The 24,918-nt window shown below is 57.6% G+C and overlaps 1 protein-coding gene across 2 annotated transcripts in view; it reads right to left on the bottom strand.

The window, feature by feature from the left end:
• Window positions 1-24,918, bottom strand: part of SLC22A23 (solute carrier family 22 member 23) — a 163,108-nt gene that overhangs the window by 4,156 nt on the left and 134,034 nt on the right. The window contains exons 5-10 of one of the 2 annotated variants that reach the window (XM_041771623.1): window positions 19,777-19,904; window positions 11,280-11,382; window positions 9,299-9,531; window positions 7,656-7,688; window positions 7,501-7,524; window positions 6,327-6,450 (exon numbers count right to left, since the gene is read on the bottom strand). In XM_041771623.1, coding sequence (XP_041627557.1) covers window positions 6,327-6,450; window positions 7,501-7,524; window positions 7,656-7,688; window positions 9,299-9,531; window positions 11,280-11,382; window positions 19,777-19,904 — 645 coding nt within the window. The remainder of the gene's footprint in view (window positions 1-6,326; window positions 6,451-7,500; window positions 7,525-7,655; window positions 7,689-9,298; window positions 9,532-11,279; window positions 11,383-19,776; window positions 19,905-24,918) is intronic. The other variant, XM_041771624.1, reaches the window with a different exon arrangement.

Raw genomic sequence — 24,918 nt, 5'->3', positions numbered from 1 at the left:
CCCCCCCCACGTGCACCCCGCACCCAGACCCTCGGCCCTGGCCCCTCGGCGAGGCTCTGGCCTCTGCTCAGCCCAGCAGGGAGGCCCGCTGGGGTTTGCTGGGCGGGGAGGCCTGGCCCAGCGGCGGCCCCGACGCCCGCTTCCTGCTCCTCGGCGACGGGCTCCGAGCACAGCTTGGGAGCCAGCGGCCTGGGTGAGAGCCCTGGGAGCCTCAGGGAGGATCTGGGACACCGGGGTCCCCGGGGCCGGGGCTGCTGCTCTTTCCACTGATCTCGCTCCTTCTCCCTCCGTCCTTGGTCTCACCCGGCAGAAACGCTGCTGGATTTCTAACGTCCTGGTTGCTGCACTAATACGGAACGAGTGACAGAGCAGGAAGGGACAGCAGGCAGGTCCATGGACTGGCTTGGGGTGGGGGGGGGTGGTGTCCCTTCGAGGTTGCTGGGGAGAAGCCTGATGGCAGGGCCCGGGGCCGAGCAAGTTCGAGAACTAAGAGGATGAAGAGCAGATGAGCCCTTCCCGCGAGTCCAGAGCCTCCCGGGAGGACGTAGACCCAAAGTCGGTTGGCGGAGCGTGCTGGCACCACTCTGCTCCTTCGTCCTGCCACCTGCAGCCCATACAGGGCAGGATGCCTCTGAAGCTGCCTCACGTCCACCGCCCGCCCTCTTCCTTCCAGGGACCCCGGCTCAGGCTCCGTCTATACACACATGCCTCACCTGGGGTGATTAGGTCCCTTTTTTTTTTTTGATTTTTTAAAAAATTTATTCATGATAGACATAGAGAGAGAGAGAGTTAGAGACACAGGAGGAGGGAGAAGCAGGCTCAATGCCAGGAGCCCGACGTGGGACTCGAGCCCGGGACCCCAGGATCGCGCCCTCGGCCAAAGGCAGGCGCTAAACCGCTGAGCCACCCAGGGATCCCCGGGTGATTGGGTCCTGAGGGAGGGGCACTCCTGAATGGAAGAGGCACCCCGGAGAGCTCCCTCACCCCTCCGCATGTGAGGACACAGAGGGAAGACGGCTGCCAGCAAGCCGGGAAGCAGACTAGCCAAACCCCAAGTCTGTGGACACCTGGATCTGAGACTTCCATCCTCCGAGACGCTAAGAAATAAGCCACTGTTGTTTACGAGCCATGCAGCCTGTGCTGTTCTGCTACAGCGGCACGGACACCCGAGGCAGCCAGCAACCACGGGGTGAGCGTGAAGGCCGTGGATTGTAGCCTGTGGGAGACCCTGAAGCAGGGGGCCCAGCACGGCCTCGCCAAGTCCTGCCCACAGACCCCGCGAGACAACCAACCTGCGCCGTTTTAAACCACTGACTTTGCGGGATAATTTGTTACACGGCAACAGGTAACTGGTACGCTCAGTGAGCGACGGAATTTCCTGGCTTTAGCTATGCAAGAAGAGAGACCGTCACGGCCTCTCGCCCAGGCGGTGATGCATCGCCAGTACCTGGTGTTAGAAAGCCTTTCACCAAGGCAGAGACAAAGTGTGGGGGGAAGAGTCACGCCATCGTGCTAGTGGGCCCCCAAGGAGACACAAATCAGGAATAGCAATATTTGGGGGGGGGGGCATCTTCCAGAGATACCAGCCCCCTTCCCAGGCACAGGGTCCCGGACCACCTTTTACAGACACTCTGCGCCCCTCTGTTGGCATTTCTTCAGATGCCTGGCGTCTCTGTTTGCTCTGTGAGCTTGTCAAGGGCAAGGATTATTTTCTAGGGTGTCAGCTGGCACGTGTTATTTATGCTCAATAAATACTGGATGCTTGCGGATTACACTGGCTTCCTGGGTGGGAAGGTCAGCTCGCCCAGATGGATGGGGCGGGTTAAAAACAGATGACCCCCGGGGAAGAGCACTGTGATGGGAGTCCCGTCTAAGATGAACACAAACACCTACAATAGCCGGTTAGTCTTTCTGGGGGTTCCGGGCCACTCTGGAAGCCCCAGGATGTTGCAAGGGACAGAGGGGCGCCGGGGAGAATGGATGTGTTTCCTCGGGGTCTTCAGGACCAGTAAGACATCGCTTTCCCTGAGACCGTCTGGGTTTCTGTGGACCTCCTTGTCACAAAGCATGGATGGCCCTGACGAGCGGGGAGACGTAGCTTGCTCAGTGCTTACAAGTCCACGTGTGCGTTACGCCACAGGAGGTAGAGCACCCTGAACCGCAGGGAAAGCTGCACACAGACCCGCTGTCGAGGGGGCAGAGGTCCACGTGCGACAAGCTTGCTACATGTGCCAAAACACATATTGATATCTGACGTTAATAAATCATGTCAAGGGGGAATCCTTGGGTGGCTCAGCGGTTTAGCGCCTGCTTTTGACCCAGGGCCTGATCCTGGAGTCTGGGGATCGAGTCCCACATCAGGCTCCCTGCATATGGAGCCCGCTTCTCCCTCTGCCTGTGCCTCTGGCTCTCTCTCTCTCTCTGTGTCTATCATGAATAAATAAATAAAATCTTTAAAAAAAATAAAATAAATCATGTCAAGTATATTTGGTTTACGGTAGGATTGGACAGCTCGCTCAAGTAGCCACGTCTATGTGCGTGTGCATATATATAAAATGCAGACTATGTCCACGTGCATGTATCGTATGTGATATTATACATATTTTTATGTACTTTTTTTTTCCGTGAAAGCAATTTTCTGTTTGCTTTTCTTTTTTTTTTTTTCTTTTCTGTTTGCTTTTCTATCAAGGATATCTTGCAATCATTCAGGATTAGTTTGGGAACACTTCTGAATTCGGTATACCATTCTTGGCTTTGTGTTGTCTTTTTGAAATCTTGGTTTAGAGAATGGGGCCATTATTACAGGCGTGGCTTCCAGGTGCTTTACCTTCATTTTCCTCCCCTAAAATGTGGACTTGGTGCATTTCTGCTTTTCTTCAGGTCGTCACTAGACGGCAGCATATGCCCATGTTTGAATATCAGAGCCCCAGCCGCCTCAATTCACAGACCAAATAACCAGGGGGAGAATTTTTGTCTCCCTGTGCTTTAGGGGCACAAAAGTTTTTAATACCTCGACTGGATATTGTTATTTCACTAGTAATAATATCTAAATTGAGGATATAAAGACTGATACACAGGCTGCTTACTATTAGAGTAGAGAGCATAAAACTAAGAATTCTAGAATTTGGGACGCCAGGGTGGCTCAGCAGTTGAGCGTCTGCCTTCGGCCCAGGGCATGATCCCGGGGTCCTGGGATCGAGTCCCGCATCAGGCTCCCTGCAGGGAGCCTGCGTTTCCCTCTGCCTGTGTCTTCGCCTCTCTCTGTGTCTCCAATGAATAAATTAAAAAAAAAAAAAATCTAAAACAGGAAAAAAAATCCAGGATCTTCAAATCATTCTTTTAAACACGTGAATACCAAGCATCTTCTGTTTAAACAGAACAAGCAAACCTCCTATTTCTCACTTCCTCTTTTGTATTGCTTAATTTGTCTTGACTACATTTCTTTGAAGTCAAGGATAAGCAAATATTTGTGCCGGTTTTACAGAAATCAATATAACTGCCAAAAATATTCGGGTAGGAACCATGAATAATATCAGTTGTCATCTACTGAGGCTGCACCCTTACATATACATACATACATATATATATATATATATCTACTTGTTCTTCCCTCAATATCACTTCCATAGAACAAGACAGTCATAACTAGTCTCGTTTTAGGGCAAAGAGATGCAGGCTGGCAATAGGACTTGCCTGAGGCCACACGGAGAAACGTGGCCTCTGGCACCACCCACACCTCCATCCGCGCTCTCATGCCGAAGCTCCGAATCTGGGGCTCTGGGCCACAGCATGTGCACTTTGGTTGTTCATCCTGCTGCCGAACTCCTGGCCTGCATGCCTTGGCTCCTTGGCCTTTAGCATCCGTCCTCTGCATGTGTAGGTACGTGCACTCACTGAGACACGCATTCATTAAGACATGAATTTTTAAAAGATGTTAAACAGACTCCAGGTGTCCCATTACACAACTCCATCCCTGTCCTTGGTGCCTCTTTTTGAGACAGGTTCAGAGCAGAAGACATCAGGCATCAGGTTCTCAGTCCGGAGGTGGGAACAGGGAGGAGTTACTCCGAAGGAATTTCTGAGAGAGGGCCAGTTCCAAGAAAGAAGCTTCTAGAAAAAGGGGTGGGTCAGCCCGAAGGGGAGGAAAGCAGAAGGTACCAGGAAGGAGCGGCTGAGCTCATGTAGAACAGAGAACTAACAGCCAAGGCCCAGGGGCTCTAGAAAATGTGATGGGCTTATCGTGACCAGGGCCTGCCTCCTCTCTGAGTGACCCCTTCGGTGAGGGGTGAGGATGACAGTGAAAGGCCTCAGGGGCTCCCAGATGGACACGGCATAGAGAAGATGATCCTGCACCAAAAAGCCACCAACTGCTTGCAGGTCAACCAGTCCCCGGGCCACTCGTCACCAAGCCAAAGGGGAGAGGGTGCTGCAGACATGGGCCTTCCCCATGTGCCTGAGGAGGCGCCCGGCAGGCGCCCGGCTCCTGGGGCCACGAAGCGAACCGAGGAAGAGTGTGCGCAGGTGGACAGCATCTAGGCCAGGCCCCGGCGGGAGGGAAGCGCTTCTCTGCAATGTAAAGTCTGGGTGGGGTCTCATGCAACAACAGTAAATCCTAAGTTCCTTAGACTCCAGTGAGTCTCTCATTCTTGGACGAAGGGTTTCTACAAGCCTCTGTGCAAAACCCTTCTTGTCCTCCAGTTGGCGTCTAGCGAGTTAATCCTGGCATCTTAACCCCCGCTGCCGTGCTGGGTACGATCAGCCTTGCAGAAAAAGGTCCGTTCTGTATTCAGGAAAATGAAGCGCCTGTAACACCGTCGGTCGACTATCCTTCAATGAGTAAAAGAGAAAGCTCACCGGCCCCAAGGCACCCACCCTAGTTTATCTGGGATTTGGCTGTGTGACGCGTGAAGTGGGGTGGTGAGGGCGGCGGCGGGGGGCGGGGGGAGGTCAATTTCTGTCCCAGGGACTCGGTGGGAATTGTCCCAGGCGTGGACGCGAGAAAGAGCCTCCCTCTGACGGGGAGGGGCGCGAGGGTGACACCAGGACCCCTTGCGTCCCGGCCAGAGACCCCCTTTGGACGCGACTTCCTTTCATCCCTCTGCAAGAACAAAAACGGCACCAAAGGTCAAATATTTCTTCTAGCGGCTCATCGTGGCGGGCCGGATCCAAGAGCGCATTTGTTGAATTCCTAGCGCCAGACAATCCCTGCGGGTCTGCCTCAGAGAGGAAGAGGCTACAGGACCGCCTTCAGCGGAGCTTGTTAAGCGAGTCTCACGGTGACGGACCAGGCCCAGCAGCGGCAGTCACGGGGTGGCGGCCCCCGGTCCCTCGGCGCTGCGGAGAGGCCAGCGGGCCGTGCGTGACCTCTGCTCTACGGGAGGGCCCTCCTCGCCGTGTGCCTTGGTCAGGGAAGGAGATTTTCACCAGCAAAGGAAAGACACGGAGGGAGATGCTGTCCGCCTGGGGCATCTTGCAACCTCAGCGTGAACTAAGCTCAGGCGTCCTCTTCACTTGGCCGTGGGAGGTCGGGACACGGTGCGTCACCGGGCATCTAATTGCTTTTTCCCTCCTACACCGACAATCCCGTGCCATCAGGTCCCACGGGCGCCCAGACTTGGCGTGTATTGTGAAAGTCCGGGAGAATGGAGCAAAATGAGGTCACGTGACACTCCCCTCGTGGGCATGATTCCAGAGGTGCGGAGGCAAGTCCCCGCCTGCCCCCGCCCAGGTCCTCCGCAGCACCCGGACCCACAATGTCTACGCTCGAGAAGCCCGTGGGTCGGCAGTGCCCAGGCGAGGTCCAGTGTGGCGCCAGCCGGGATGAGCCCTGCCCTGAGCCGCAACAGCGATCGCCAGGGAAGGGGCCCGGTCCTGCGGTGGGGGCCGCCCTTCTCCATGGAGGCAAACCCTTCTATTACGCTGTTATCGTCACAGCATCGGAGGGCGCGTGGCACCCGGTGCCACTCTCCGGACTGGCAAGGACGGAGCCAACCTTCCCTCAGGAACTGAAACCCCAGCCAATGGCCCTCCAGGGGAACGGCGCAGAGTGTCCTGCACCTCGGAGAGTGCCCCGCTCCCCGCTCCCCGGGCTCACGCCTGGAAGGATGCCCGGGTCAGGTGCCAGCGGACCCTTGTGGGCCTGGGAGTCAGGGCCAAGCTCCCCTCATCTGAAGCCCTGACGGCTCAGGACGCACGCTGCACCCCCGCCTGGAGGCCGGGGTGGGACAAGGGACACTCGGGTTCATTCTGTGGGAGCCTTGCTGTGCCCCCCGGACCCCCAAAGTCCTAGGAAGAGGCCGCCAGGTGGGGCGCCTCCTGGGACCTACCTGATTACCGTGGGGGTGATCTCCGCACAGAAGAACACGCTCAGGCTTCCCACGGCGTGGGAGGCAAACATGCCCACGATGGAAAACGCGATGGAGAATTTGTCCTTGACGCTATCGCTCATACCTGAAGGAGAATCAGAGGGGGGTGGTGAGGGGGGGCCAGAGGGAAGGGAAAGGAGGCTGGCCAGGCAGGTGGGGGGCCGTGCAAGACAGCAGCCGGGCAGGGGATGGGGGACACGGGGCGCCTTCCCCTTCCCCCTCCCCAGGTGGGGGCGCAGCCTGGCACGCTCAGTTCCGTCTGGAGACCGAGGAGCACCTCTGGGTGTACTAGGTCAGACCCTCTGGGCAGCAGACTTTGTTAGGGTTCCCGTGACTCCCCGTGGGCTTGATGCTGGAGCCCATGCTGACTGCCAGATTCCTGAGGCCACAAGCCTGGCCTGGGCCGGGGGGAAGGCTGGTGGCCCCCCCCGGGGGTCCTAGCAGTGTCCCTCCTACCCCAGCCTTCAGAGAAACAAGGCCTCTGCACCCCAGAGAGCCCTGGCTCTTCCGGGCTCAGGTGTGACCCGTCCAGCACACAGGACAGGGTATGCCAGGTTGCATTTAAGGGAACAAAAACTCAAGTAACCCAAGCAGAAGACTTTATGGCCTGGAGGGACAGTGCTCGACCGGTCCAAGCACCTTGCAAACGGCAGCAGAGTCTGACTGCACACCCAGGCAGGTCTAGCACAGAGCACTGGCATGCTGCTGGGGTCACACATTCGGGGCACGGCTCAGTTGCCTGCAAAGCTGCATCCTGAATGCAGGGATGCCACTGCAGGGCGTCTCGACAGCACGGGGGCGGGTCAGGCCAGGCGTGTGTGGCCAGTGGGTGCAGCAGCAGCTCTGCTGTCCCCGCGGCCACGGACAAAGGCGGACAGCGGCCTCCCCTGGCAGCACGGTCAGCCGGCCTCCAGTGCTCCCCGGGGGTTCCCCGGGGGCTTCTGGTGTCACCCAGGCGCTGCCCCCGAGACACGCTGCAGCGGCGTCCTGGCGCCAGCAGGGCCCCGGGCTGACTGCCGATGCCAGGGGAGGAGGTGAGGCCATGCGTGCAAGGCGGGCACAGACGGGGCAACGAGGTGCTCTTTCTAGAGGTGAGAGGAAGTAGAGAATACAAATGTAGCTCATAGTGTCCAACCTACGGCCAACTTCAGCTGCAACTCTTGAAGGATAAGAGGAGAGAGGAGGAGAGAGACAGGGAGGGAAACCACAGGTCTGTGAGTCTTCATGAAAACGCCCATTGGGGTGCAACAAACAGTGGCTGGGTGCACCGCACGGGCACTGGGGGCTCACCTGAGTCAGGATGCTGGCTGTATTTCCCGATCACTGGGCCCCCGGAAATGACGGCCCCCACGTGGACGAGGACGGAGACGGTAGGTAAAGAGGGGAGAGAGGAAGCACGTTAGGGAGGAGCCACTACAGGGCTCTTGCATGAGACTGGCTCCCAAGCCACCTCCCCGCCAGCCCGGGGCTGGGCCCCTGGGGGAGCAGGATCGACACCTGCCGGGGGGCCGGGTGCTACAGGGAAGCAGACGCCTGTGGGTGAGGGCGACCCGGGACACGGGATTGGCCCCCCCCTCGACGCAGCTTTCTGCTGGGCGGGGAGAGCACGGACCCCTGCAGAGCGGAGGCCCCAGCACCACTTCTAGACCTCACGCTGAAGGGTTAATTTCCTCCTGAATAAAATCCTTCGGGAGCCACTGCAGGTCTGTGCTGGAGGGAGCAGCAGGTGCTGCGGGGGTGGGGGGGCAGCCGGCCGGCGGCGTGTCTGCGGGCTCTGAGCCCGGGGGTGCCCGGCCACTCGTGTGCACCATGCGCCCGGGGTCAGAGCGGCCCTGTGACACCCCCAGGGACCACTGCCTCCCTGCAGGTCCGCCCGAGGCTCCCTGGAAGGGTAGGCTGGGCGGCGGGAGGGCCCGGGGACAGACACCCCTCCTCTGTTCCCCGATCTGTCACAGCGGAATGCAAGGCCGCTTCCCCCAAGGCCCGGAAGGCACAGGAAGGCGGCAGCTCAGCAGTGGTCGGGCCGGAATCCGGGATCGGCGTGCGCCACAAGGCCAGGCGGTTCCCAGTTCTTCCCTTTTCCTTCTGCTCCGAGGCAGACGCTCGCCCCCCGACGACGGCGGGCTTTCCGTCCCCCGCCGCTCTGACCCCCGCCGCACCTGCACCGGCCCAGAGCCCCGGTCCTGCCCTCAGGGGCTCCCCTTGTGGAGGAGGGGAGCGGCGGGGGCACCTGTGTCCTGTGGCCCCGAGCCCGTCCTGGGGGGCCCCGAGCTTTCTCACCTCCCGCTCTGGGTGCAGGGGCGCGGGGGGGGGATGCCTGGCGCTCCCTCCACGCCCGCGGAGCTGTGTCCAGCCTGCACCCTTACAGCTGCAGGGGCCGTGCGGATGCTCTAGTTCGTCCGTGAATTATTTTTAACATTCACTGAGGAACTCTTTGGCCCAAAGACAAGCTGATGAACTTGGGAACAGCTGCCGGAGAGCAGTGTCCCAATACAAGGGTGTCAAAGTTTCCCCGTATTTCCCATGAAAGGGCGCTTTGTTCTTCTGGTCACGTGATTGCAGCACAAAGAAACAGTGTGGCCCTCGGGGAGGTCACGTCCGTGGGGCCGGGGCCTCACGTGCGGGGGATGACGGTGTGGCCAGGAAGGCCCCAGCACTGGGTGCGGGTGGGGGGTACGGGGTGGGGGATGGGGGCAGGCACGACGCCCTCCGCCCAGGGTAGCCCCCGTGGACCTTGCAGTTAAAACCCGTGCTTCCCAGGGCACCTTCCTCAGGCTGTGGCTTTTGGGATAACAGCGCAGGTCGCAGGGAACTGTACCCTAAAGTCTCACCCAGCTCTTGTCCAACAGCCTTTGGTGCAAGGCCAGCTCACGTCCCCTGGGCTCTGCACCCCCCGCCCCCCGCGGCCCGTCCGCTCCCCGGGCCCCACTCACGGTTGAGGAGGCCGAGCTGCAGGAGCGAGGCCAGGGCGGTGAGGATCATGAAGAGCAGCAGCCCGCCCCTGCGCCCCAGGAACCTGACCACGACGCACATGGCCAGGCAGGACGCCAGGGCGATGCTGGCCACCGTGTAGTAGTCGGCATAGAAGTTCTCGAGGAGCGGCACCTTCACCTCGTGGCCCATCATGCTCCTCGCAAAGCAGTGGTGAATCCCGTAGCCGGTCAGCCTGTGGGAGACAGGACCCGGGGCGGGGGGCAGTGGGCAGGGGTGCAAAGGCAGGAGGGGTCCGTGCCCGGGATGCACACGGGCAGCTCAGCCATCACAGGGGGCCTTGCCGTGAGCCTGCGGGGTGGGTGCAGTGCGTGGAGGGAGACCTCAGGGCAGCGAGGGCGCATGCCCCCGCCCCCGCCCCGGCCCCCGGGGTGCTCGCTCTGCTCTCCTCCAGCCTTAGCAGAAGAGTGGGAGCCTAGAAGCAGGAGGCCTGCTGTGAAAAGCACTCTCCACGCATCGACTCACCTAATCCCACGTCCGCACCCTAAGAGCTCCCGTCAGACCCATTTTACAGACGGGCTTCAGGAGGCTCCAGGAGGCTAAGCGGCCTGCACCGGTTACTTACACAGGCTCCCTACCTGGGCCTCTCCCTCTTCCTCCCGCGCTCAGGATTCTGGAAACACGGGGGTCCTTCCAGAGAACTCCCTACCTCCCCCATTCCTGCTGCTATTGACAAACACCCCTGGGGAAGCCTAGGACGTCAGGCCAAGTGAGGTCATCTGGCCTTGGACCCTTTGTTTCAATTCCTAAAGCTTACCACGGTTTCCCTCCCTTTGCCCCGGGGCCAGGCTCTTTCCTGCCTCCCCCAGAGAATCACAGAAACCCGCTGGGAAACGTGTGTCCCAACCGCTGGAGACAGATGTCCAGTCTGGGAACTGGGGACACAAATGCACCCGGGCCCCCGAGGGAGGATGCAGGTGCACGTGCACCACGAGGGCGGTGCTCGGAGAGCTCATTCGCAGCTATAAATTTCCTTCTCTCCACCCGCCCCTCCGCGCCCCTCCCTGCTTTGGGGAAATCAGAGGGCTTCTGTCACCCGCGAGGATGCGTCAAGGTCAATGGCAGGAGACCCCTGTCCCGGCAGGAGACCCCTGTCCCCGCAGGAGGAAGCTGCCCTTTGCCAAATGAACTCATTTCCACTCGGGAAATCCTCGGCAACTGGTGAGATTCGGTCCGTCTCTGGGGACCCCAAATGACTGTCCCTGTTTCTCAGCCTACTGGGCTCTCAGGAAAATCTCCTCCCTCTGTGTTCCGTTAGGCAGGAAGTCCGAGCGCCACAGGTACCGAGGTCAGAGGGATGGATTCCCTCCCCGCAAACAAGCAGCACTCAAATGGAAACTTGGCATCTCTTCCATGTCACAGTTTGTTTCTTTCTTCCCCAGAAGTAAACGTTGGAAAAGTCATTCCATTTTTTTTTTTTTGTCATTCCATTTTTAATGGTCCCATCAGCCTGGCTTGCATCTGAGACTGGACCGCGGTGTGGTGGCCGGGCCCAGGGCCACAGCTGGGTCGGGAGGCTGAGGCCTGAGGGTTCGGGCCTCCCTGTCCTCGTGTATAGGACAAGGGTGTAAAGAGGACCCCAGTATCTAGAGCTGCTTCGGTGCAGCTGTGGGGCACGGTGGGCCAGAGCCCAGGGCCTGGGCCTCTCTCCTTCCAAGACAGCAGTCCTGAGGCCCTTCCCAGAGGGGTGTAAGCTCTCCCCCCGCCCCCACCCCTTCCCTGAGCGGAGGTCACCTGTGCGGTCAGGGGAGGGCAGGACTATGAGTGAAGATCAGAAGGACCTCCCTGGTAACGGGGTGCTGGGCCCTAACCCAGGGCCCCTTGGCCGAGGGCGAAGCTCTGGCCAGCGGCCCCCGCGGGCCTCTCCTCTACCCCCTCTCTTTTCCAGCCTCTTCCCGCCCTCTACGCCCTCTTGCGACTCACGAGTTCACACACAGGACCACGATGTTTTTCCACAGGTTCCGAGTCCCCACCACTTTGACGATGCAGACCTTCTTGGGCCTCCGGGAAAGCTCCTTCTCCAGCTCTGCAGGGAAAGAGAGCCTGTGACCTCCCGGCAAGGCCCCGGACACGCGGCCTCACACGCGCTCCCCAGTCTGGGCATCACGACAAGGGAAGCTTTTTTTTTTTTTTTTTCTTTAAGCCTCGGGATAGAATCTGGCTCTCAGGATAGAAACGTGTCCATAGAGACACTAGCTTTGCAGCTCAAACGTCCCCGTGGGGCCTGGAGGGAGGCAGGGCAGGTGCCAGGGCACCCTGCCACCCAGAAGCCTTTCTCACCAGTGAGGCAGGTTACCCACAGAGAAGCCATCAGCAGGGACTCGCTCCACGTTGTGCGAGAACAAAGCTAAACGCCACTCTGGGTTACGGAGGCGCTGACCAGGCTCAGGCCCAGGCCATGGCAGGAGCCAGCGGTCTCTCCCACAGAGAGTCCCATCCGGCTGCACGGCCGCTGGCTCAGGGCGGGAGAAGCACCTGCTCCTGTGCTCCTCGGGTTCGTGGGCAGCAAGTGCAGCCGCAGTGCCCCTTGTGCTGTCGCCCTCCAGGGCACAGGGGCCTCTGACCGCCGGGCACAGGGGAGGCATCGGCCGGAGGCCACCGGTGCAGCTGGCACAGGGGACGGGGAGGTCCCAACAGGGAGTGCCCCAGCCTTCGGGGCCTCCCCATGCGTTTTGGGGGCACGATGTCCCACCTTCAGCCTCCTCGGTCCCTCCCTGCTCCTCTGGCCAAGCACGGCTCCGGGGAGCGACTCTGCCCACGCGCTCCCAAAGGCAAAGGACCTAACCCATCGAGTGGGCAGCCGGGGCTCCCCAGGGCCGTCCAGGCCATGAGACATGAGGCCACGGGTCAGAGGAAGTGAGGGAGGTGCGACAACTAGGCGCAATCCCGGATGGGGTCCCGAGACAGGCAGTCACTACTGGAGAGCCTGGTGACATCCGGGTGCAGGCCGGGGTTCGGTTAACAGTACTGCACCCGTGGCAGCATCTTGACTGTGACAAAGGTCCTGCGGTCATATGTTAACAAGGGGGAGACAGAGGGCAGGGTCCTCGGAAATTATGTATTAGTTTGCAACTTTTCTGTAAACCAAAAATTATTCCAAAATAAGTTTGTTAAAAAACAAAACAAAACAAACAAACAAAAGCAAGCAACATGGGTGGGGAGGCCCAGGGTACTGAGAAAGGCTTCGGAGCTTGGAAGAAAGAGAATTTCCTCAGGAGGGACTCCAGAGCGGCCACCTACTGAGCAGACTGTGCTACCGAGATGCTTTCTGGTATTCTGGGCCGTTCCCACCCCGGACGTCCCCAGTTCAGCTCTCCTCTCCTCTCTCCTTCCTGCCACCTATGGCAGGAGGGTCACAAACCTTATTAGTTATAGTTTGAAAGAAAATATGTTGCTTCGTGGATGGACCTGGAGGGTATTATGTTGAGTGAAGTAAGTCAATCGGAGAAGGACAAACAGTGTATGTTCTCATTCATTTGGGGAATATAAATAATAGTGAAAGGGAATAGAAGGGAAGGGAGAAGAAATGTGTGGGAAATATCAGAAAGGGAGACAGAGCATAGAGACTCCTAACTCTGGGAAACGAACTAGGGGTGGGGGAAGGGGAGGAGGGCGGGGGGTGGGGGTGAATGGGTGACGGGCACTGAGGGGGGCACTTGACAGGATGAGCCCTGGATGTTATTCTGTATGTTGGTAAATTGAACACCAAAAAAAAAAAATAAATTTATTACTAAAAAAAAAGAAAATATGTTGCTTAACCATAAGGGTTTAGGAGTTCCTTATTTAAACAATTTTTTTTTTTGGATCAATGTCACCAGTTTGGGCATTGAAGGGTGAAGGAGAGGTCTTTCCAATGTCTGAGGCATGCCATGCCACCTGCATTTCCAGAACTTTCATCTTTCCCATATTTAGGTGCAAAATTGAGGTTTATGCACAAGTCCAAACAGCTAGCACTTCGGCTGTCTATCCACGGATTCCCCCAACTCCCGGGGTCTTCTGAACCTTTATTTTCCCCTCTGCAAACATAAGCTAATTTAATTTACAAACATCCTTTTCCCTTGGTTAAAACACGAAAAACCTTTTAAAGAACATGGAAATATTATGGTTAATAGATACTACTGGATCCAATACTGAGTATCTTCATTGTTACAAAATTCATCAGGAGGGAACACCTGGGTGGCTGAGTTGGTCAAGCCTCTGCCTTCGGCTCAGGTCATGATCCCAGGGTCCCGGGATGGAGCCCCATGTCCAGCTCCTTCCTCAGCGGGGAGCCTGCTTCTCCCTCTCCCCCTCCCCCCACCCCAGCTCACGCTCTCTCTGGCTCTCTCTAAAATAAATTAATAAAATCTTAAAAAAATAAAATAAAACTCATCAGGAATCAACTATAGCAGTCGCATTTACTCACCATGGAAATCATCCAAGAAGAAAATGGCTATTAGAATGTTTATATAAGTTTAATTTTTTTTGTAATGTGGCCCAAACCCTACCTGTTAACATATTATTGTATATGAAACAGATGTTTATAAAGAAGCTGCAGCACTTGCAATTGTGACCTGAGTGATTTTTTTTTTTTTTAATAACATGAAACTGTAGAGCCCAAGGTCTAAGGAACTGACTGTAGTCTACAGAGGTAACTGCATTATTCTAAACAGAATTAAATTAACCTGTCTGGGGCTATTGATATGTTGTCTCTATTACACACATCACCAGCCTATTAACAACAATACAAACCGTCCTCAGCACTAGGTCTATTTCTCTGGGACAAAAATCTCCCAGCTCTGAGCTATAAGAACCATCTTATACGGTTTTTGAGACACCCTAAGGGAACCGAATACGTCTCTTGTCATCAGAGGGAAACCCAGGACATCCTCAAGCCCTTGCACATGGCTGCGTGGCGGTACGGAGGGGCCGTGTGAGCTGATCAGAGCCTGAGCACCGAGGAAATGACTGTTAAAGGCATTTCCTCTCCCTGTCCCTCCTCCCAAGCTCTCCCACCCTCTGGATTTACTGCCATTAGAAATATTTCAAAATAAAACCAAGCCGGGCTTCCTGAGTTTTGGCTAGCCGGCTCCATCCTGTAGCCCCCCGGCCCCATCCCCTCTCCTCTGCATTTCCGCTGATCCTCGTCAGGTCACAACCTAACTTGACACGAAGGGTCCCACAGACCTAGCAGAACCCCAGTCGTCATTCTTTTTGTTGAGCTTCCTTGGGAAAGCTGCTCTGTGCCTCAGTTTCTCAGCTGTTAAGTGGGACAGTGCCCCTCTCTTGGAGCATTGCTACGAGGCCCAAAGGAAGGAAGCCAAAGAAGCCCCACGTGGGCCTCAGTGAGCAGGTGCCTTCCTAGCCAGTGCTTTGGCTGGCCAAGACTGCGCTGGCCTCCCCCGCCAGCTGCAGAACGGAGGGGTGTCCCTGCAGACACACAGCAGGCGGCACGGCCTCTGCATGGCGAAGAGGTCCAGGTGAGGAGCCAAAGCACGCTTCCCCGGGACAGCACAGGGACAAGGTGGTGGCAGGGCACTCAAGGCTCACGCCTGTGGGGAAACACACAGATGATAACTTGCATTTGTTTGGATGTAATGGGTGGATTAACTGGCCTTGCTTTTATACTCGTGTACACTGCTAACGTATTCCTGGTGAAACTGGAAAAGCATCAGTTATAGAAATGGGAAAAAAGAGACAAAAAGAAATGGGGGGGGGGGAAAGGAGGTGGGAAGAGGAGCAGCAGCAGGAGGAGGAGCAGCAGCAGGAGGAGGAGAAGGATCAGCAGGAGGAAGAGTAGCAGGAGGAGGAGGAACAGCAGGTAGAGGAGCAGCAGGAGCAGAAGGAGGAAGAGCAGTAGGAGGAGGAGGAGGAGCAGCAGGAAGAGGAGGAGGAGCAGGAGGAGGAGGAGGAGGAGCAGGAAAAGCAGGTGGAGGAGCAGGAGGAGGAGGAGCAGCAGGAGGAAGAGTAGCAGGAAGAGGAGGAGGAACAGGAGGAGGAGCAGCAGGAAGAGGAGGAGGAGCAGGAAAAGCAGGAGAAGGAGCAGCAGGAGAAGGAGCAGGAGGAGGAGGAGAAGGAGCAGCAGGAGGAGCAGCAGCAGCAGCAGGAGGAGGAGGAGCAGCAGCAGGAGGAGCAGCGGCAGCAGGAGGAGCAGCAGCAGCCACCCCTACTGGGAGCCACTGTAAAACGTGTGCATAAAAGCTCCGGGCAGGGGATCCCTGGGTGGTTCAGCGATTTAGCGCTGGCTCCAGGGCATGATCCTGGGGTGCTGGGATCAAGTCTCACATTGGGCTCCCCGCAGGGAGCCTGCTTCTCCCTCTGCCTGTGTCTCTGCCTCTCTCTCTCTCTCTCTCTCATAAATAAATAAATAAATAAATAAATAAATAAATAAATAAATAAATCTTAAAAAAAAATAAAATAAAAGCTCTGGGCAGAGGCTCCGAGGGCCCGAGGCCGAGGCTGGAAGCGGAGGAAGCACGTGCCGTGTGTTCCACGCGCCCCTCAGGCCTCAGGTAAGGGCTCGGCAGGATGGCACGTGGCCATTTGAACAAGCGCTTCAGAAGCAAGCGGGTGGGAAGGCTGCAGGGATCTCCGCGAGGTCCCGGGGCAGAGCCCACTCCCAACATTTACCCACGGGTGGGACAAGTGGCCGGCACGCTGACCCCTGTGACTCCCCCTCAGGGCACGTGGCTGCCCAGGTCCCGGCCTGGAGGAGGAGGAGGTGTCCCCTAGGGTGCCGAGGGCGGGGCGCTAGTGGGGGCCAGCTGCAGGCTCCTCGCTTGCTCTGCTGGGACTCTGGGCAGGGGACCTGGCCCCGGGGACGCCGAGCACCGCACCTCACTCTGAACCGACAAGACAAGACAGGTGAGCCGGAGCGGCCAGGAGGGCGCAGAACCGAGGCTCGACGCCGCAAAGGGCCGGGGAAGGCCCACCTGGGCCTGAAGCCAGGACTCGCCCACCGTCCGGGGGCCAGTCTCCGAGGGCACGCTGCAGGGACGGCCTGACGCGGGAGGACAGAGGACACCCGCCCCTGTGCGGGGCTTGCTGCTGCCACACTGGGGGGCCATGGGCCATGGGCTGCGGGGCCCCCAACGCTTAGCCTCTGCGGCCCCGCTTCCCCATGTGTCAAGTGGGGGGTGGGGGTGATGCGATGACGGACCTCGCTGAGGCTCTGGCAAGAAGCAAACGCAGGTGACGTGTGTCACCCCCGCCTGCAGCCACTGCCCGGTGACTGCCCAGCGCACCACGGCTCAGGCAGGGCGTGTACGGGCCCTGACACAGGGTCCTCTGGGGTGGGCCGCAGGGGCACGGCCACCGTGGGGCCCGCAGGCCTGTTCTCCTGCAGGAGGCGCTGCTGGCGGTGCCGCCGCTCCGAGCGCATCCCAACACCTACCCGCGCTTGGCTAGAGGCTCCGAAGGGGAAACCTGGCGCGCTCAGAGATCCACCCGAGACGGCGCCCACAGAGGAAAGGACGGGACGGGTAGGAACATCAGGTTTCCTGGCGCGAACGCAAGGGGAGGAGGCAACGGCCGGGGTGCGGGCCCCGCCCGGCCCCCCAGACGCCTCCAGGCCCGAGATTCTAATTCCCAGCCACCCTGCTGGTCCCATGAGACGCTGCCCAACCCCCGTCTGGCCTGGGGACACCTCATGCACTCATTCAACAGGTAACAGGGAAAGCCTGCTCTGCAGCAGGTGTCCCCTGGGGCTGGGATGTGGAGGGACGCAGCTCCGCACACACGGCCTGCCACGCCAGGCCTCGGGGCAGGGCAGGGCGACAAGCCTAATAAGGCGCCACATCAACCCTGCCACAGCGACAGGTGAGCTACTGTCCTAACTGGAGGGTGACTGGGCCCCTGAGGAGCTGGCCAGGTGAGCATGGGGCATGCAGGTAGGAATCAGGGTGTGGGGATGGCCAGGTGAGCGTGGGGCATGCAGGGAAGAACCAGGGTGGGGACAGCCAGATGAGCGTGGGGCATGCAGGTAAGAACGGCGGAGGGGGGGTAACGTCCCGGTGAGCATGGGGCACACAGGTAAGAATGGGGGGGGATAGCCGAGATCGCCAAGGTCACGTGGGTCGCCCCCTCCCCCTCACCAGCCTCCTACAGGGGCGACGGCAAAACTCATAAGCAAAGAAAGGAAAAAAAGGATTGAACACCGCTTTCTAAAAATAGAAGGAGAATGAATCAGTATAATTAGGATTGAGAAAACAAGCTTTTCCCAGACAGTATTTTACCCGGAAAGAAATGGGATGCGGTGGTTTCGTCAGGGAGACGCCAGAAGCAGATTATACCGCGGGACCCAAGGGCAGCGGCTGCTAGTGAGCTCAGGGAGACGGCTCGGGCATCCTGAACGAGCAGATGTGGCCCCGAGGGCAAGTCAGCGCGGCACTCGTGCGTGGTCACCCCTGGGAGGCAGCAGAGCGAGGCTGGGCGACCTCCGGCGCGACGCTTGGCCTCTGCGCCTCGGCGTCCTCATCTGCCGTCGGGGCCCGTACCTTCCCACAGGACCGCGCCAGGGACTCTATGGCCGGGCGTGGGGAGCACTTCAGCGGACGTCAGTACTTGCAAACCGTTCGGAAATCTGACGGACAAGTGCTCTGACGACGTCATCGTCGTCGTCACGGGCTAGGAAGGGGCCGAGGACGAGCCTCGGCAAAGCATCAGGACTGCGTCCCGTCCGTGTGAAGCAGACCTGGCTCCTCGTGTCCTTGTCTGTGCCGCTGAAGCAAGGGCCGCAGGCTTCGGGAACCCCGCTGCTTGTGCTGGATCGCCAGGCCGACCCAGGCAGCCCCGCGGAGGGACGCAGCCCCCCTCCCAGGTCAGGGGACAGGCCAAGGCATGGACGTCATCCCGCTCAAGCAGCAGCATCTGGGGGACTTCTACTGACCGGAAACCCTACGTCTGAATCAGGAGTCTAACCAAAAGCCCGCCTAGGAACCACGGGGTAGACGCTTCCAGAAGCCCTTCCTGGCCAGTGAGACGCCAATTTCTCACGTGTTCCTTCCTCATTGTGAAAAGAGACGTGAAGCCAACATTCTCCTACCTCGCTTAGGTCTCTGCTCCCCTGCTCCCTTGGAGCCAGGCTCCCCCACACACCTGCGACCCTTCATCACACCCTGTGCCTCTCTGCCCCGTGGAGTTTTCTGACAGCATACAGCGTCCTGATGCGTCACACCTTGCACTGTTGCTAGGCCATCCCCTGCTCGCCTGTAAGCTCCACCAACACGGCAAGGCTTTGCCTCGTTCCCCCTGTTCTAGAACAGTGCCTGGTCCACAGCGGGCACTTGGTACGTACCCGATGGACAGAACTTCACATCACGGGGAGGGGGATTAGAGCCTGCAGGCTATTCTCCTGGGAAATCTATAACGACAGTACCACCTGCTTCAGGTCGTCAGGTTGTTGCAGGGGCCGGAGCTTGGCATCGGTTTTGTTGGGACTCTCAGAGGGTCTGTGCATCGTGTACACCAGAGTATCTTCCAGTGCTTATTAAAAATGCAACTTCTCAGAAGTTCTTCTGCTGGGTCAGAACCTCTGAGTACAAGGCAGGGAACCAGGAACATGGACTTTTAACAATTCCCTGGTGGCACTTATGGATTCCCCAGCCTGAAAACCGCGATCTAGTGCGTCGTGATGCTCCTGATACACACATCTATAGATCTGACCCCCGAGGGACGCCCGGGTGGCTCAGCGGTTTAGCGCCGCCTTCAGCCCAGGGCCTGATCCTGGAGACCCGGGATCAAGTCCCATGTCGGGCTCCCTGCATGGAGCCTGCTTCTCCCTCTGCCTGTGTCTCTGCCCCTCTCTCTACATCTCTCATGAATGAATTAAAAAAAAAAAAAAAAGAACTTAAAAAAAAAAAAAGATCTGACCCCCGAACCTAATAATACACTATATGTCAACTAACTTGGATATAAAGAAAATGTTAAAAAAAAATTCTATGGATCCGAACTACTAAATGAAAAGACTTCGCTTCTCTACTTCAGATGCCCAACAAATAGGTCAGAAACAGACAGTGGCATCCACGAAGGTGATACTCGGGGAGAGAGGCAGCGTGGACCAGCGCCACCCCACGCCGGGGCTCTGCAGGTGTATACACCTGGGTGGCAGGCAAGGCTGTGTCCCAGGCTCGGGTTGCACCCCCCGCAAGTACTCCTGGATGACTGGGTGCGCATTGGGCTCATGCCTCACTTCTGGGTCAGGACAGGCCCTGTGGGGATGCCGCAGGGCACCGGACTCGCTCAGGAAAGAAGCCAACACCTAGGAGGTGGAGAGGATTTCGATCCACTTGCATTCCTAGTCTAGTTGCAGACCCACCAACGTGGTTGGGAAACGACACGGGGAAGACGGCGGCTTGGTAAGACGGCGGGGAGTCTGGGCCCAGGTCGGGGGGCGCCCCTCCGGGTCCGGGTGGGGCTGCCGGCTGACCTGAGCAGTACTCACCGGGCATCACACCTTTGATGTCACTCTCGGGGTTCATGCAGTTCTTCTGCGTGAAGTGCAGGATCAGCTTCTTTGCAGACTCAAACTGCTGGGTGGCCATCAGCCACCGCAGGGACTCGGGGAATATCCTTCAAAGAGACAAAGGGAACCAGTGAAGGTCTTCAGTTCTGGGGGTGGGGCATACCCCCTGCAGCCTCCGCCCTGAGCCCATAGGCCTCACGGGTGGGCGGCACTCACTTCCCACCCACCCGCACCCGAGGCCGTGAATGCTCGGGACTCTCAGGAGCCGAGTCAGGGAAGCGGACACCGTGGGCAGGGAAAGGTATCTACGTGTTTTTTTTGTTTGTTTGTTTTTGTTTTTTTTTGAGCAGGTGTAAGAATTACGATTTTTAAGGTGTGGCAGACAAGAACAAGAAACAAGTGTAAACTTTTCAAAAATAACTATGGATTTCTAGAGCAGGTTTAAACGGTTCATGGAAGGGCTGCCTTTGTTGTATTTTGTCACAAAACCCAAATATGAACGGAACGGCTTTACGTCTCACAAAATGCACCACGTGAGCCCCCCGGACAGTTCTCAGGTTTGAGCACTGGAAGGCTGCCACCGGGCGTCCCTAGACGACTGCTTGCATCTCGCTGCGGTGGCGCTGAGCTTCGGGTTTCATCAGCAACAGATTCCTTGTTTGTTTTTAGGCTGAGACCTTGTGAGGAGTCCCCAAAAAACAAAAAAACCCAAAACCCCACTAGTGTTTTACTGTCGATGCATTTTGTAAGTTTACTTTTGCGACAGTATTTGCACGTCGATCAAAGAGAACGGGGCGCCTGTTTGGAACAGGGGTCAGCTCACTTTTTCTGTACAAATTAGGTGCTATTCTAGGCTTTGTGGGCCGACGCGGTCCCGCGGTTAAGCCCTCGACTCTGCCACGAGGGCATGCGGCCACGACGTCACGCGCAGGAAGAGGTGTGGCCGCGTGCCCTCGGGACTTGACTGCGGAACACGGGGCATCTCTACCCGGGAGAGAAGCGAAGGACAAAAAGCAAAAGCTGGAAATGGGGCCCGGGCTCCGGCTCCCGCCGTGGTTCGTCCTATGGCGCCCGGGGCTGCTGTCGCTACCAAGTCACGGCTGCACCTGCTCCCCGGGCCACGCGAGCTCGGAGGAGCCGCTCCCTGGAGCAAACCAGGGCCGGGTGGCGAAGCTGCCATTTGTTCGCACCGGATCCCATTGAATCAAGCGTGTTTTCTGTGTTGTACTTTCTCCCATGTGTCTGGTCAAGCCGTAGCGCCCAGGGAAGCACTAAGCAGCTCCTCTGAGTGTAAATCTCGGCTCCTGGTTTGGGTAGAGCCCTTCCTGGGGGGCAGGGGGGCTGCATGGATCGCAGGTGCTTCTGGAAGCAACCCTGGGGAGGCTGGATGGACAGCCTGAGGCCTCCCGGGCTCCAGGTGCCCCGGACAGCGGCCCACCACCTGCCCTGGCACTTGGCGCTGGGCACAGGGATAGAGCAGGGACTCCCCAGACCCGGGACCCGGAGCCACTTGGACTGCAGGGTGCGGCTCGGCAGGGTGGGGGTGCAGGCCCCTGCTGCCATCCTCGCCAGGCAGGTGTACACCTGCTGCAATCTGCTCAACTGCTTCGGGAGAATCGTCGTACAAGGCATCTCAGGGGCACCTGGTGGCTCAGCGGTTGAGCATCTGCCTTCGGTCCAGGGTGTGATCCCAGGGTCCCTGGATCGAGTCCCGCACCAGGCTCCCCGCAGGGAGCCTGCTCCTCCCGCTGCCTGCGTCTCTGCCTCTCTCTCTCTGTGTCTCACGAATCAATAAATAAATCTTTAAAAACCACCACCGCCACCACAACAAAATATAAGGCATCTCAGAAAACCAGCTCACAGATTGCTCTGACATCACAAGTTGCTTTGCGGGTGGGCTCTGAAGTGTGAAATATGGTCTACAACAAAATGAGAAAGTTTCGAGTCCTTTTAAAATAATTCAAAGTAATTTACATCAAATGTTGATGAAACAAACTCCGCAGCAGGGAACGGAATTTGAAAATCAAGAACAAGGCCCAGAGTGGAGGAGGAGGCAGGGGGAGGAGCACAGCTCAGCCCTCCCCGGGGAGGGGAGGCCGGGATCCCCAGGCCCAGAGGCTGCAAGTAAACAAGCAACGGAAGCACCCACCCAGCGCGCTGGGGCCCTCTTCCCGTTTGCCCTAAGGCTTTGCCGACAGGTGGGGAGAACCCTCGTGAGATGTTCACTGTCAGCAGTTCTGATCCCTGAATGGGAGGTGAGTGACAGCCGCAGGACACTACAAAACGACGTCTATTTGATGTCGCTTGTCTTCCAGGGAAAGCCCTGGATTATGCATAAAGAGCCAACATTTCCATCAGTCGAGGCATTAAACCCCAGTGAGGGCAGATGCCCACCTCTTACCAGGACCCACAGAGCCCTGGCCCTTCAGGGGAAGAGGCTCCTCTTCCCGGGTTGCAAAGCTGCAGAGGCCAGGGTCCTGGTGGTGGTGGGGGGGGGGGGGGTGAGAGGGAGGCCTCATGTGCGCTCTGGTGGTGCATGGACTCAGGGGTCTCAGGGATGCTGCGCTACTCCTGACTGCCCGGTCACCCTCTATCACTCATTTTTATCACCCCTAAATCATGCCTAAAGGCAACCAACTTTGGATAGCTAAAATTGATAAGAAAAAAAAAATGCCCTTACGGGAAATGACAGTGAGCAAGTTTCTTCCTAGAGAATCTTTGAGAATCCCGAAGCTTATAGAAGAGGTTTCAAGGATAGCACCATTTGCAAATGCATGGCATGGTCTTCCGATTTAAAGAAGTGCGTGTGGGGGCAGCTGTGTGGCTCAGCGGTTGAGCATCTGCCTTCAGCCCAGGGTGTGATCCTGGGGACTCGGGATTGAGTCCCGCATCTGGCTCCCTGTGTGGAGCCTGCGTCTCCTTCTGCCTCTCTGTGTGTGTGTGTCTCTCATGAATAAATAATTTTATTTATTTTTAAATAAATAATTTTTAAAAAAGTGGGTGTGGGCCTCTCTTGGAGCTCAAACATTCAGTCACCGAGTTATTTTTTTCTGATATGTGTTGATACATCCCAAACGGAGACATCTCTGGCCTCAACCTAAGGGTCCTATAGAAGGAGGACTCTATAAATAAATAGGTAGATAGACAAAGTAAGTAAACACACATAGACACACACACACACGATTTACAAGTGGTGCGGACAGAAGTCTGTGTATGGGGCACAGCTGGGGCCGAGGATGAGGGTGGGCAGTTACAGAAGCGGGTGTGGGGAAGGCTTTGCAGGGTGCACTGCGTTGGGCTCCCAGGGAGACGAGCAGGTGCAGCATGCTGCGGCCATGTGTGGGGGCAGGATCCCGAGAAGAGGTGCAGGGCCAAGGGGGGCTGCAAGCTCACAAAACAGGAACGTTGGGTGTCAGATGAGAAGGATGAGGAGGCGGAGAGGGGCAGGACCCAGGCAGCGGAGGCCTGAGCGCCACGGTGTCTCATGGGTGGCAGCCATCTGGCCAGAAGGAAATGAAATGAAGAAACGGTGCCTCTCAGAAGATGGGGACATGAGAGCAGGGCCGAGCCCCCTTAGCCACCCAACCCCGCTTCTGGTGGCCAACGGCAGCGCCAGCCGCCTGCCCTAGGACTGCACTTACAACCAGCGGGCACTCTTCCGCACGGTTCCCACATCCTGAACGCTTTCAAGCTTGTGATGGGGCAGCAACAGCAACATTACCCTCCTTTCACCGATGAGAACAGGCACAGAAGGTTCGAGTTCACCGCCTAGACTCCAGAGCTGGTGAGGGGCACAGCTTGATCTGCACCCAGGCGGTGATTCAGGAGCCGACCTCCTTCACTTGGGTGGAAGTGGCAAAGGAGCCCACATGCCCAGATGGTGCACTGGTGACGGGGCTCGGGAGGCGCTGCTCCAGCGCGGCTTCCCCAGGTGTTCCAGGGCGCCGAGAGCCCAGAGGGTGCAGGCACGGAAAGGTGGGGTTCTAGGATGCCCACCACATCCTTAAATTTACTGCAAAGTCATAAGAACTCGCTGGACTATGAGAACGCCCAGAGGCGGCTTTCTACTTTGTTTTTTTTTTTTTTTTTTTGGCTTTCTACTTTGGATACTGTGCAGTGGGGCCACGTTACGGGAGCTTAATGAAACCTCTTCCGGCAAGTGCCGAATGGAATACTAACACCATGCAAATTAAAAAGCCGGCCGACAGCCAGGAAGCAGGAGAAACGTAGCTGAACCTCTGAGAAATCGATCATTTTCAGCGAAAATAAAAGAGCGTGGTGGGCAGCGGGAGGCCGTGTCCGCCTGGCGCAGCCTCCCGGGCGGATGGTAGCAAAGTGACCTTGAGGGGGACTTCCAGTGACCTTGACAGGGACCCGGGCGTAGGAGCCACAGCGGCTTCTCTGGGAGGTAGCTCTGCAGTGGGCTGCTGAAAGCGGCCGTGGCTCCGGGAAAAGGGAGTGTCCTCGGAGCCAATGGCTCGCCTCAACCCACAGGAGCAAGTCTCAAAAGCTGGAACTATTTAATTCTTTCAAGCTCATTATGTGGCGGTATTATTATTATCCCACTTTTTCAGATGGGGAAACTGAGGCAAAGAAAGTACGAGTACCTGGCCCAGATGACACAGCTAGTAAGTGGCAGAGCTGGATTTGAACCCGTGACTACGGAGATTTTCAGGCCAGGTGGTTCCATGAGCCCCAGGGCTTCTGCCAGAAGGATGCGGGCACAACTGTGCTCCATCTGCTCTGGTCCCACCCCCCCCCACAGAGAGCGAGCACAGAGCACAGCAAGGGTGGACGAGGAGCACTGGCAGGCAGGTGCCCCGTCTCTCCTCCGCCCATGATCGCGGGTTGGATGTGCCTCTTGCTCCAACGCAAATGGTGGGTTGTTCCGAGGCCTTCTCCAAGCTACGCTGGGGATGGTCAGAAGGTCCATGATCCCGTCGTCATAATTCCAGAATCCAAAAGGTTCCGAAATCCCAAAACCTTACTGTTTAACTTGCTTGGCAATGAGACGGGAAGTGGCCTGACCTCACCGGAGGCAGAGCCAGACCTCCTGTTCGTGAGCACCCGCGTCTTCAGGCTCCGCTCCTCCTCAGTGCAGACACTTCCCTGCAGTACTGA

This window comes from Vulpes lagopus, chromosome 10 (assembly GCF_018345385.1).
Source record: "Vulpes lagopus strain Blue_001 chromosome 10, ASM1834538v1, whole genome shotgun sequence".
Lineage (NCBI taxonomy): Eukaryota > Metazoa > Chordata > Mammalia > Carnivora > Canidae > Vulpes > Vulpes lagopus.
This window is presented reverse-complemented; position numbering and strand designations above follow the sequence as displayed.